The 11,461-nt window shown below is 53.0% G+C and overlaps 1 protein-coding gene across 1 annotated transcript; it reads left to right on the top strand.

The window, feature by feature from the left end:
- The first annotated feature begins 1,943 nt into the window (after positions 1 to 1,943).
- On the top strand, positions 1,944 to 9,233 carry DMRTB1 (DMRT like family B with proline rich C-terminal 1). The gene is made up of 6 exons (XM_030870381.2): positions 1,944 to 2,061; positions 4,235 to 4,440; positions 4,505 to 4,562; positions 7,497 to 7,564; positions 7,670 to 7,823; positions 9,169 to 9,233. The coding sequence occupies exons 1-6, from the start codon at positions 1,944 to 1,946 to the stop codon at positions 9,231 to 9,233; spliced, it is 669 nt and encodes a 222-aa protein (XP_030726241.2).
- The last annotated feature ends 2,228 nt before the right edge of the window (positions 9,234 to 11,461 follow it).

Raw genomic sequence — 11,461 nt, 5'->3', positions numbered from 1 at the left:
ATAATACAGGAAGAATATACTTTTTGCCCTCTTATTAAGATGAGGAATATATATATATATATATTTGTGTGTGTGTGGTACGCAGGCCTCTCGCTGTTGTGGCCTCTCCCGTTGCAGAGCACAGGCTCCGGACGCGCAGGCTCAGCGGCCATGGCTCCCGGGCCCAGCCGCTCCCCGGCATGTGGGATCTTCCTGGACTGGGGCATGAACCCGTGTCCCCTGCATCGGCAGGTGGACTCTCAACTACTGCGCCACCAGGGAAGCCCGAGGAATATATTTCCTTAAAGCAGAAAAAGATTTTAGAAACCTCTTTTCAGCTTTCCAGTACATAATCAGCCTCAGATTGGCAACCACTTCCTATTGTCAGGCAGCTGGTGAGAAATACAAAATACAGCTGCAACCAGAGGCTCAGGAAGATCAAGGTGGACACCAGGCCTTGGCTCTCAGCTTCTACCATTCTGCGACCCGAAAGAGAGAACTTCAGAGAAAGGGCAGTTAAAAATACACACGTTTTCACCAGGTATTAACCATAACTACCTCCTTAAAGAAAATGATTGATCCTATGATCACAAGCTTTTTTCTTTCCTTTTTGGACCTAAGGGGGGCGGGGGAAGACCTCAGGGAGTCACAAATTTCTATAAAACAAAAAAATGAATTAGTTTAGTAGTCTTGGGAAGCTATGAAGTTTGTGGCAACTTTTTAGGTGTCCCGAGATTTGGGTTGTTTTACAGAGGTAACTAAATTCATGGCACAGTTCAAGCTCATGCTAAAATATCCTAAGTCTATTTTACTTCAAAGCATTCTAAGTATGCTTGACTTTGGAAGGCATCAACAACAGCAATATGCCATCTTCCAGAAATGCATTCCTATACCAATAAGACTTAAAAAATGGGAATTACTATAGGGCACACCCTTGAGCAGCTATCACACTGCACTGAGCTCTTGAGAATATTCTGGAAGCATCGCTGTGAACGGCTGCTTCCCTGCAGGGGAGATAAATTAAATTCAGCAGAAGCAGCAGCTTTTGGAAGGAGAAACACGGTTTGCCTTTTGGAATGCTTTTCAACCGGAATGGGTTTGTTTATACGTTCCTCTGGAGCTTTAAATCTGTGCACCGTTGAATATCACTCCGCCTTTTTTTTTGAAACTACGAAATAGCTTCTGTCTGTGGGATGGCGGGAATAGAGAGTTTGGAAATTAAATGCCTAAAGCGTCAGATAATCCAGATGACATATATGCAATAGCATTCCATGAAGAACTTATTCAACCCAATCCCTTGCATCTTATTAACCAAGGGATAGAAACTCTCCAAATTTTGCACCCAAAAAAGGAAAAATGCAAGGGTCTTGCTGCAGTTCCTGGGACGCACTGAGAGTCGCTTTGTTACAAGTGTATCCAAAGTCCCCAGCACCAGCGACTCGTGGGGCACTGCTCATCCGTGCTCCACTCGCTCTGCAGCTCCCAGAAGTAGCGGTTGTGCTATGGAGGCAGACCTTGCCAAGCTGGCCGACAAGATGCTGCGCGCCCCCAGGTGCTCCCGGTGCCGGAACCATGGCTTCCTGGTGCCGGTCAAGGGCCACGCGGGCAAGTGCCGCTGGAAGCAGTGCACCTGCAAGAAGTGCTACCTGATTACCCAGCGCCAGAAGATCACGGCCGCGCAGCAGGTACTCCAGAAGCAGGTCTCCGAGGAGGAGCAGGAGGTGGCCCTGTGCGCTCAGGGGCCCCAGCTGGCCTCCCGGGACGCGGCCGCTGTCCCGGGCTCAAGCTTACGCCCGCTGCCTCTGCCTGCCGCTTCGGGAGACGCGCACCCGGGCCCCGAGGGCCGCGCGACCGCCTGCTTCCTCGAGAGACCCCAGCAGGGCTGGAGCCCCGGCCGGAGCACCTTGCAGCCAGTTCTGGGCGGCCGCGGCCACGTGGGGCCGAGCAAACAAGCCGCCGCGGCGATGCCCAGTTCTCTGAGGCCCCAGCTCGGGGCGGAGGCCGCTGGTCGGGGCTGCCCCGGCCGCCTGGAGCTGAGCAGGTCGCTTCGGCCGGTGCCCAGCCCGCCATTCGCCAACTTCGGTAAGATTCTCGGGCGGGCCCCGCGCGGCCTTGCCCTGCTGTTGGTTCCTCTCCAGGCTGTCGCCTCCCCGCTCCCCACGCCGGCGTCCCAGGCCCGCTCGGATCCCGCGGGGAAGGGGTGGGGGTGGGGAAGATGCTTTCTAGAGGTAACCTTGCTTTGGGATACCCTTTTCTGAGTAGTCATTTGGGTTCGGTGCCTTTTTGCAAGAAGGTAAAAGAGAGAAAGGAATGGGTGGCTCTGAGGGCTTTTAACATTTAGCTACAGCTTTTTGCGTTTCCATCCTGAAAGGAAAAAATGGCCCCCAGTCGACTTTGCTGCCCCTCCTCCTCCACGGAGAGGCTCGAGGCAGCCTGACCATACTGCGCTTGCGCGCCTCTTCCCGCCCTTTTCTTGGGCTGGAGGCTCCTCCCCAGGACGTCCCTGTGGGTGGTCTAGCGCAACAAGACTGCGCCTGCGCACCGTCCCCGTTTCTGTGCCCTAGAGGCCCCGACCCTCACCCGTTCCCTGCCCCAATGGGTCTGTCCGTGCAGCCCTTCCAGCCCTTTCCCAGGCGTGGGTGGGAATGCGAGCTCTGCACACTACAGGAGGACGGTCTATTGAGATGATTGTTGTTGCCTGTTTTTTCTCCCCTCCCTCCATATGCATAAATTACATTGTTCCCTAGGTCTTGTGGCTTTCACTATTACAATTTCAAGTCACGTGTAGATTTGAAGCTTTTTTTTTTTTTTTTTTTTTTGCGGTGTGTGGGCCTCTCACTGTTGCGGCCTCTCCCGTTGCGGAGCACAGGCTCCGGACGCGCAGGCCCAGCGGCCATGGCTCACGGGCCCAGCCGCTCCGCGGCATGTGGGATCTTCCCGGACCGGGGCACGAACTTGTGTCCCCTGCATCGGCAGGTGGACTCTCAACCACTGCGCCACCAGGGAAGCCCAGATTTGAAGCTTTTTTAAAGGGGCTCGTTTTGGGTGCAGACACGTGTTTTCTTGGTTTTCTCTGTGGCAGTGTGGTAGAAAGAGCACAAGTCTGAGTCAGGACGCTGGGGGCCTGCTCACCCTGTAACCCTAGGCAAGCTCCTTCCTTCTGTGGCAGTCTCTCCCCTCTGTATGCTAAGGGGATTGGCCTGATGCTCTCTGAAGCCCGTTTCTGCCTTCTGGGGCATTCTAGGAAAATATAGGTCCCCAGAGAACTAGATGGGGAAGACAGATCTGAGACAGCAATTCTAGGAGAACGATATCTTTCCATGGACGCAGTGCCTTCCTCCCTTCCTTCCTTCCTTTCATTTATTTATTTTTGGCTGCCTCGGGTCTTCGTTGCCGTGGCCGGGCTTTCTCTAGGTGCAACGAGCGGGGGTTGCTCTTCGTTGCGGTGCATGGTCTTATCATTGCGGTGGCTTCTCTTGTTGCGGAGCACAGGCTCAGTAGTTGTGGCATGCGGGCTCTAGAGCGCAGGCTCAGTAGTTGTGGCGCACGGGCTTAATTGCCCATGCCACGCCATGTGGAATCTTCCCAGACCAGGGCTCGAACCCGTGTCCCCTGTGTTGGCAGGTGTATTCTTAACCACTGTGACACCGGGGAAGCCCCACAGTGCCTTTCTTTGTTCCATCTCTCAAAGAACAGGGACTGAGCCCTGAGCACCATGTGTCACACACTAATGATGAAAAGGATGAGTCAGATTCCTTGCCCTCAAGGATCTTGTCCTGGGGAGAGGGACACCACTGATCAAAGAGTCGCACAGATTGGTGTATAGAGCTCTAATAATCGATGGTTTAGCTGTGGTCAGAAGGAAGATTAGGAGCTGAGTACTGGGGACTTCAGGAGGCAAAGTGGGGTCAGGAGAAAAAGCCTTCCAAGCTTAGGGAACAGCATCTGCAGAGGCCCTGAGGTGGAGGAGAAAGAAGGAGCTGCTAGATTTTCGGGAATGAGGAGGCTGGAGTGGAGGCAGGAACTAGCCCACATGGGGCTTCATGGCTGTGCCAAAGGACTTTTCCTAAGAACAGTGAGTGGAACATGGGTGAAGGGTTTAAAGAGCAGGGAGGGTCAAAAGCATAATGGATGTGGGAGTTCTCTGTAAATGGATATGAGTGTTTATTGTACTGCTACCTTCAGACAGTAATGTGATGCCCTGTTTCCTAGCTCTGTGTGTTTTTAACACTTCCCTCATTGTGTCCCTTTTCAGGGCCCCCTCTGAGCGTCAACTCAGATCGTGTGGTGGGGTCTGGGTACCTGGAAAGAGAGCCTTCCAAGCTGTACCACAACTGCTCCAGCATGCACCCCTACCACCCGTTCCTGCTGCGCTACCAGGATGCATCCCTTACCCCGCGGGTCCCCCTGCAGCAGGGCTTCCAGCACATGTCCTGCAGCCACTACAATGGAGCAGGCTTGGTGAGTACCATCCCTGACTCCTCGAGGTTCCTCCTTACCCCAGTTACCCTGGCTGCTTTTACAGACCCTCAGTCCCAGGAAGCCAGCCATTGTGCCCACTCCGTACCAGGCCCTGGGCACTGGTCAGAAGGATACAGCATTGACCTTGTACTGTGTGCGCCTCTGGGAATGCACATGTGTAGCCAGGTCTGTACACATGTAGACAAGTCAGCCTGGGCTGTGGCGCGGGTTAAAAGGCTCTGGGGGGAGCTCGGGCAAGAAGGAATACAGACACATTTCAGATGAGCCTGAGGAACCGCCACGCAGTAACACTGAGTGAGCACCAGCCTTGACCCATGGAATGCCAGTGCTAGAAGGGCCCTTCATTTTGCTGGGTACCAGAAAGGAAATATCACTTTCCTGGAGCCACACGTTTGAGGGCACAGCCAGGAGCAGACGTAGGGCCCCTGCCCCAAAGGTATATCCCACCGGAGACGGCAGAGGGCTTTCAGAAGGAAGTGGCATTTAAGCTTAGTCATGAAAAATAAGGAAACCTTCCCCAAACACCTGTCACCTTAGGAGATATTTGTTGAAAGAATGGATGAAATTTAATCCTTTTATAAGATCAGTGGTTGGCTACTAACTGGTGTGCTTTTGAGCCTGGAGTTTTGAGTGCTGGATGTGTAAAAGTCAGAACCGTTGTGTGAGATACGGGTAGGGGGACCAGGTTTTGTGGCCTTGGTTACTAGCTCCTTCCGCCCTTTTCCCTTTTGGCAAGCACTGAGGGCCATCAGGACTGCAGGATAGTGAGAGGCCTGGGTGACCAGTCCTGACTTTGACCCCATAAGGCTGGACCTGCGGGGGAGGTTGGCTCAGACGCAGTTCAAGTTCACAGAAATGTAGACCACTGTCACCTTTACTGTCTCCCTCAGAGCTACAAGCCTAACGCTGGGTGTTACAGAGATGTTTCCCTTGGGTGGAGGGTGGAGAAGAGCGAGTAGAGTAGGCTTCTTTGGTTTAATGTGGGAAGTGAGTAAGAGAAAGGATAAAAGCTTGGCATTTACATAATGAGGTCATTAGCCACAGGTCATTAGCCGGTTCAGTGGGGTTCCAGCTGTGACCAGGCAGGTCAGGCACGCAGGGGCTGGATCCCCACTCCTGCTTCACCTCAGCAGCATCTCCTCTGTCTGTTCCAGATCTTTTAAAGTTTTATTTAGAAATCATTTTCCATTCATTCAAGGGGGAAAAGTTGGAACACCCCTGGTCTTGATCATTTCCAGGGTGCCTACTGGCCCTTATGTCAGCCCTCGAGGTGCATGTTATTTCATTGTAGGGCAGGGGAAGAAGGCTCCAGGAAGTTACGTATTTGTCCAGGGTCACAGGACTGGGGAGTGAGGGACTAGGATTCAGATTACACAGCTGGTCAGTGACAGAGCCAGGACAGAGGCAGAGCAAACATGGCCCTTGACTCTCACCGCCACCCCTGCCCTGCCTGAAATTTGGGGGTGCCGGCCACCCCATTGCAGCCCAGGGAGAGCACGGCGTCTCTAGCCTCCACACAAAGAGAGGGACCTTGGCCAAATGGAGCACACACCCACCGTCTGCTCACACAGAAGCCTGGGGCCTGGCATCGGGGCAGGGCTCTGATTGACAGGCCTGCCAGACGGCCTTTGTTAGGAGTGTGATCTCAGTTGGTTTATCTGGGCCTAAGCTGCCACCACAAGCCCCAGGCAGGAGCTGTGATCCAGGGAGAGACTCCGCTGAGCAGCTTGGAATTAAAGCACTAATAATCCCCCTTCCCACCCCCTTCACGTCTGGATAGAGGACCAGGCATTTATTTGTGAAGCTGTTTTGAACCCAAGAGCCTATGAATTGCTTTCATCGTTGTCCTGCTGGCCCCTGCTCAGCCTCCTAGATACGCCCCGAACCACCTTCCACCTTCTCTTCCTGTCCTGCCCCACCTGCTACTTCTTTGCTTCCTCTTTTCTCTTCCCACAAAAGAGCACAGGCCTGGAATCGCACAGACCTAAAAACCAATCCTACCTCCGCTGTTTACTGGCCACATGGCCTGGGGATGTCACCTAACCTCTGAGGACCTCGCTTGGGTTCTTAATCTGTACAATGGGGGTGAGAGTCCTATCTCCTAGGGCCATTGATAGATTCCAGCAATAAGGTGTGAATGCGTACAAAGTGTCTGGCACAGGGTCTGGGACATGGCAGGTACTCAAAAGTGGGCTTATCTTCCCTTCCTTGTGGTCAAATTAAGTTAGGAAGTGCTGGGTTAACCTACGGAGATTTTTGCAGACTGCCTCGAGGCCTTTACTATGCTGTGTGTGACTCACCGTGTGGAGGTGGTAGGCAGTGTTTCTCAAACTCCCTTGACAAAGAACACTGTTGAGAGCACTTTTAGAAATACGTTGTAGGACACCAGAGTTCTCTGGAGCACAGCTTAGGAAGGGCTGCTCTGAAGCATCTGGATGGAGAAGTAAACAATAGGACCCACAGCTGAAATTCATCATTTTCTATCACATTCATGTCTTTCCAGTTACGTTTCTCTGAGCTGTGTAGTCATCACCCCTCCACGTCCCCTCATTCCAGCCTTGGGGTCCTGTGATGTGGGGTGAGCTTCCATCTTCCGGAGAAGGAACAGAAATACAGAAGGGCTGAGTGCTGAAACCACTTTGCTGAGGTCACCCAGCTGCCCTTGCCTCAGTAACGGCTGCACGACACTGGCCGGTTAGAAGGGGGACACCCCCCAGGCCCAGCGACCCTGAGTCTGAGTCATTACACGTGGGGAAGGTGGGACCACACGTAGTCGGGATGCATGCAGATCCTTCTCCATTGCAAAGCAGTGGGGTCAGGCCGACTCGGGATTCAGTTCTGCCTCTGCCACTCACCAGCTCTGTGGCCCCGGGCCTGTACCTTCATCTCACTGATGCAGTTTTTGGTCACCACAGTGAGGATAGTAATAGAACCTCCCTCCTAGGGTCGTAAGGATGAAAGGAGGTTGTGAAGCTGTGCAAGTGCGCCTGCTCCCAGGCTTATCTGAGGTGTGCCTTTGTTCCTTCTTGCCTCAGCCATCTGGCAGGTGCTTGCCAAGCAGCCTGTTCCGGGCGCCCTGTGCCCCGGTGTCTGGGCCACAGAGGTGAATCTGCCCCACGGGGAGCCCCCCATTCAGGAGAATGAATGTTGGGTTGGCCCTTCTGGCCAACCCTCTCCCCTCTGGCTCTCTGCTGTGTGCGCCCCACAGGTGGAGGAGCCAGTGGAAGACCTCCAGACCCGCTACTACCTGCTGCCGCCGGCCCAGTTACCCCCGCGGTACCTCACCATGCTCCAGCGCGTGCCCCCGCCGCCCGCATCGTCCTCGCTGCCCATCGTGTCTGACGCGGACAAGGAAAACACTGGTGAGTGAGCCCCCACCTTCCAGCTGCCGAGGGGCCAGGGAGACTTTCTGGAGGAAGGGGGCCCTACTGCGAAATGGATGTGCAAAGAAGGGGAATGGAGAACAGAATTTTAAATGTGCTGGGCCCTGGGTAAGCTCTTCCTTGCACCCCTCCCTAAATTCCATCCGTGATCATCTAGGGGAGCTGGGTCCCCATTCTCAGGTGAGGAAGCCGACAGAACGCTGAGAGGTTCTCCTGTATGTCCGTGGCGGAGCTCAGATTTCAACAGAATTCTCTGCCTGGCTCCAGGTCCAATGCTAATTTCCTCACCGTAGCAGTGCCCGTGGGCAGAGACTTGGAGGATGGCACGCATGTGGTGTGTTCAGAAGACCAGAGGTGCCGGGCCTCTCTGGCTGGGGAAACAGCACGTGCTGAGCCTGGGGCAGCAGCTGGAGCCAGTTTGGGGGCTGGTGGGGATGATTCCTCTCCCCCAGGCCACTCTGGAGAGAACCTGCCCTTCACAGCTCTGCCACTGGTGCACTTGGTGATCTTGGGCACTCACACCCTCCTCTAGACCTCAGTCTTCTCACCTGTAAAACAGGCCCTGTCACAGGGTTACTGTGAGGGTCAACTGCAACTCTGGATGTGAAAATGCTTTGGGTTTTCTTTTGAGGGCCCTCGCAGGTTTAAAGGTTCTAGGATTTTTTTTTTTTTTTTACCCTTTCCATCCTCCCCTGAGGCTCCACAGGAAAAGAAACTAAGGCCTATTTTACACTTGCTGTCTGTGCAACACCTAGATCTGTTAGCTGGGGAGATGGTGCAGTGTGGCTTGAAGTACGCTGGCCCTGGTGCCGCACAGCCTGGGTATAAGTCCTGACTCCAGCGCTTGCCAACGGTATGACCTCGGGCACGTTAATTCACTCCTTCGTGCCTCAGTTTCAGTATCTGCACAAGCGGACTAATAAGGGTCCCTTACTTCACGAGGCCATCCTGAAGATGGCTGAAACGATAAAGGCGGTAGTAAAAGTTCATTCTCATTTAGTGTTTCACCTAATCCCCTGATGCTGCAAAGTAGGGCATCATCTCCTTTGACAGAAGGAGAAGCTGAGGTTCCCAGCTGGGAGTAGCTTGCTTCCTCCCACCCAGCTTGTGACAAGCAGAGCTGGAGTTTGAACTTGAGTCTGTGTCATGTGACCAGGGCTAGAATTCCAGTGTCCTGACTCCTAGCAAATTAAAGGTGGCAGTGGGAATAACTAATTCTCCGTAGGGACTGGGAATGATGAGAATGCCTTCGAGAAAACTTACATCTGAAAACAGGTAATTTTTCCTCTTGCTGAATCCAGCCCCTCTTCTCTGTCCTTCACAGATGACCAGGATACGGAGGGGCCGTGGGAGCCCAGCCAGCCTTCGTCCCAGGAGCAGTACGACTAGGCCCCGGCCCTCAGGCCAGCAGAGTGGGGCCTTGGGGGTGTTAACAGCAATGATTTTCTTGTCTCTGTTCAGTGATGTGTAGGGAGGAAGGATAGTGATAGGCGTAAGATGACAGTTAATTCCCATTTCAAGATTGGAGGAAGGAAGGTGATTGCTAAAGTTCTCTCAATCCTGAGATAACAGGCGGTTGAAAAGGAGCTTGGAGGGCAGAGCCAGGGCTGTAAGGAGTGGGGGACTGGTGGAAGCTCACGTTAAGGAATGAATTTAACCATCTCTGGTTTGTGCTGCTGTTATCAGACTCGCCCCCAGAGGCAGCCTCTGATTTCCTTAGGTCCCGCTCCAGGACAGGAGGCATCATCTACTTCCGCCTTCTGGTTCCGCTGCCTCTCCCTGGTCCCCAGCTGGGGGCCACACAGACATCAGGCGTCCAGCACATCCAGGTGGATGGCACGAGCAGCCAGGACCAGGGTGCTGACAGCAGGTTCTGCAGCATCCTTCCTTGCTGCTCTGTCCCCCACAGTCAGCCTGGCCACTGCCCCTCGCTCCTTCTCCAGCCTTTGCTATAAGCCTTCTGGCCGCTAGGGCTGCTTCACTTGTTCTCTGTGAAGTTTAAGCCATTATAGGCATCATTTCTGGTTTAAAAAAATCTATTAAAGTTTGACTATTTAGTGTTTTTATAGTGGTTGCTAGCTTTAAAAAGTTGTCTGTTCATAAGCGCTGATGCAGTTCTCAGAGAATAGGATGGTTCTTCCACATCACCTGTGGCACCAGCAGTTTCTTCTCTGGGAACAGTTGACTATTGAAATAAAATCGGCAGTAGAAATCCTTGTGGAAGGTTTTTCCTCTCTTTAAATCTTTGTGGAGGGCAGCATTGGGTAGGGGAGTCGGGAGCTGGGGTTCGTGGCCCGTTGGCCTGCTCTTTCTGTGTAGTTAGGCAAGGCCCTTCCTTTACTTCAGTTACCAAGTGAGAGCCTTGGACCAGGCTAGTAGGTTTTTTACTATCAGTATTGTTATTCTTTTAAGCAGTAGAGACCTCTTAAGGAAATTTGATGCAGACACATAAAATGTAAAGATTTCTTTTAGTTTCTCTTCCCTAGCTCCTTTCATGGTCCCTGCCAAGTGACATGGTTTTAAAAAACGGAACTTGATCCCATTTTTGTGTTTTAGGGTCCTGGTTCTCTTCCCTTGTTTTCACTTCCTCTGTCATTTAAAAAGCATCCTGCATCTCTGCTGGATTCAGAACCTGACAATCAGCTCTGCCCATGAGGAGCATGGAATCTAGTGGGACAAACAGACAAATAGACAGTCCAGTGGGATTGCCATGGGACAGAGAGAGGTAAAGGGGCTGTTGGTGGGGGTGGGGGAGTGTGGTCAGAGAAAGCCTTCTGGAAAAATTGGGGCTTTGACTGCATCTTAAAGTGCAAGAATGAGTTAGGTGAGGGTAGGCACTCTCGGTAGGGAGGTAGAAAGGGTAGGAGACCTGGAGTGACAGATTTGAGGGTGAGGGACGGTGTCCTGTTCTCTGTCTGGGAAGGATTGGCACCCAGGAAACTAGGCCGACCTGCCTCCTGTCTTGCCTGTGGGCCAGGCGTCTTAGGACAGGTGGCAGGAAGAACACTGAGAAGTGATATTCTAACTGTTCTCTCAACATCAGTGTGGTGGCTGGAGTTCAAGGGCCTGGGCCTCTTCTGTTGGAAGGTACTGGAGCAAGTACAGTCAGGAATTTTTCAGTTACTGCTTTATAGACAGTGCTTTCAGCAGAGCAGAGCCAGGCATACTGAGGCCTGCAGGTCACACTGGCTTCAGTCTGGACCTGGTGATGCAGCGATTGTGGACTAGCCTGGCTTTGAGGCTAAAGCGATCAGCCACCCCGATGCTGGTGCTGCCCCTGGGTCCACAGGGCTGCAGGAACCCCAGGAGGGTGGGAGAAGACCCGGCGTCTGGTTCCACTTGGCGGAACTCTGCCCTCACTGGACCTGTGACCTTCTGACAGTATGGCCAGGTGGGGCTGGATCAGTGACCCTAATTTTTCATCACTTTGCTTTATCGTAGACCCCATGCTTTGAAAGATTTTTCAACCAAACTGCATTAACCCATAAAGCTGTTTTTGCGTTTCTGATCAACACACACAAGTAAGAGGCAGTCTGTGACCACAGGGACTCCACACAATGCCAGACCAATGTTTAATTAGCCTGCAGGGTTGAGGTGGGAAGCTCTGTCCTGTGGAG

The sequence above is a fragment of the Globicephala melas genome, chromosome 1 (genome assembly GCF_963455315.2).
Source record: "Globicephala melas chromosome 1, mGloMel1.2, whole genome shotgun sequence".
In the NCBI taxonomy this organism is placed as follows: domain Eukaryota; kingdom Metazoa; phylum Chordata; class Mammalia; order Artiodactyla; family Delphinidae; genus Globicephala; species Globicephala melas.
Note: the sequence above shows the minus strand (reverse complement) of the source record. Positions and strands in the feature narration are given on the sequence as shown.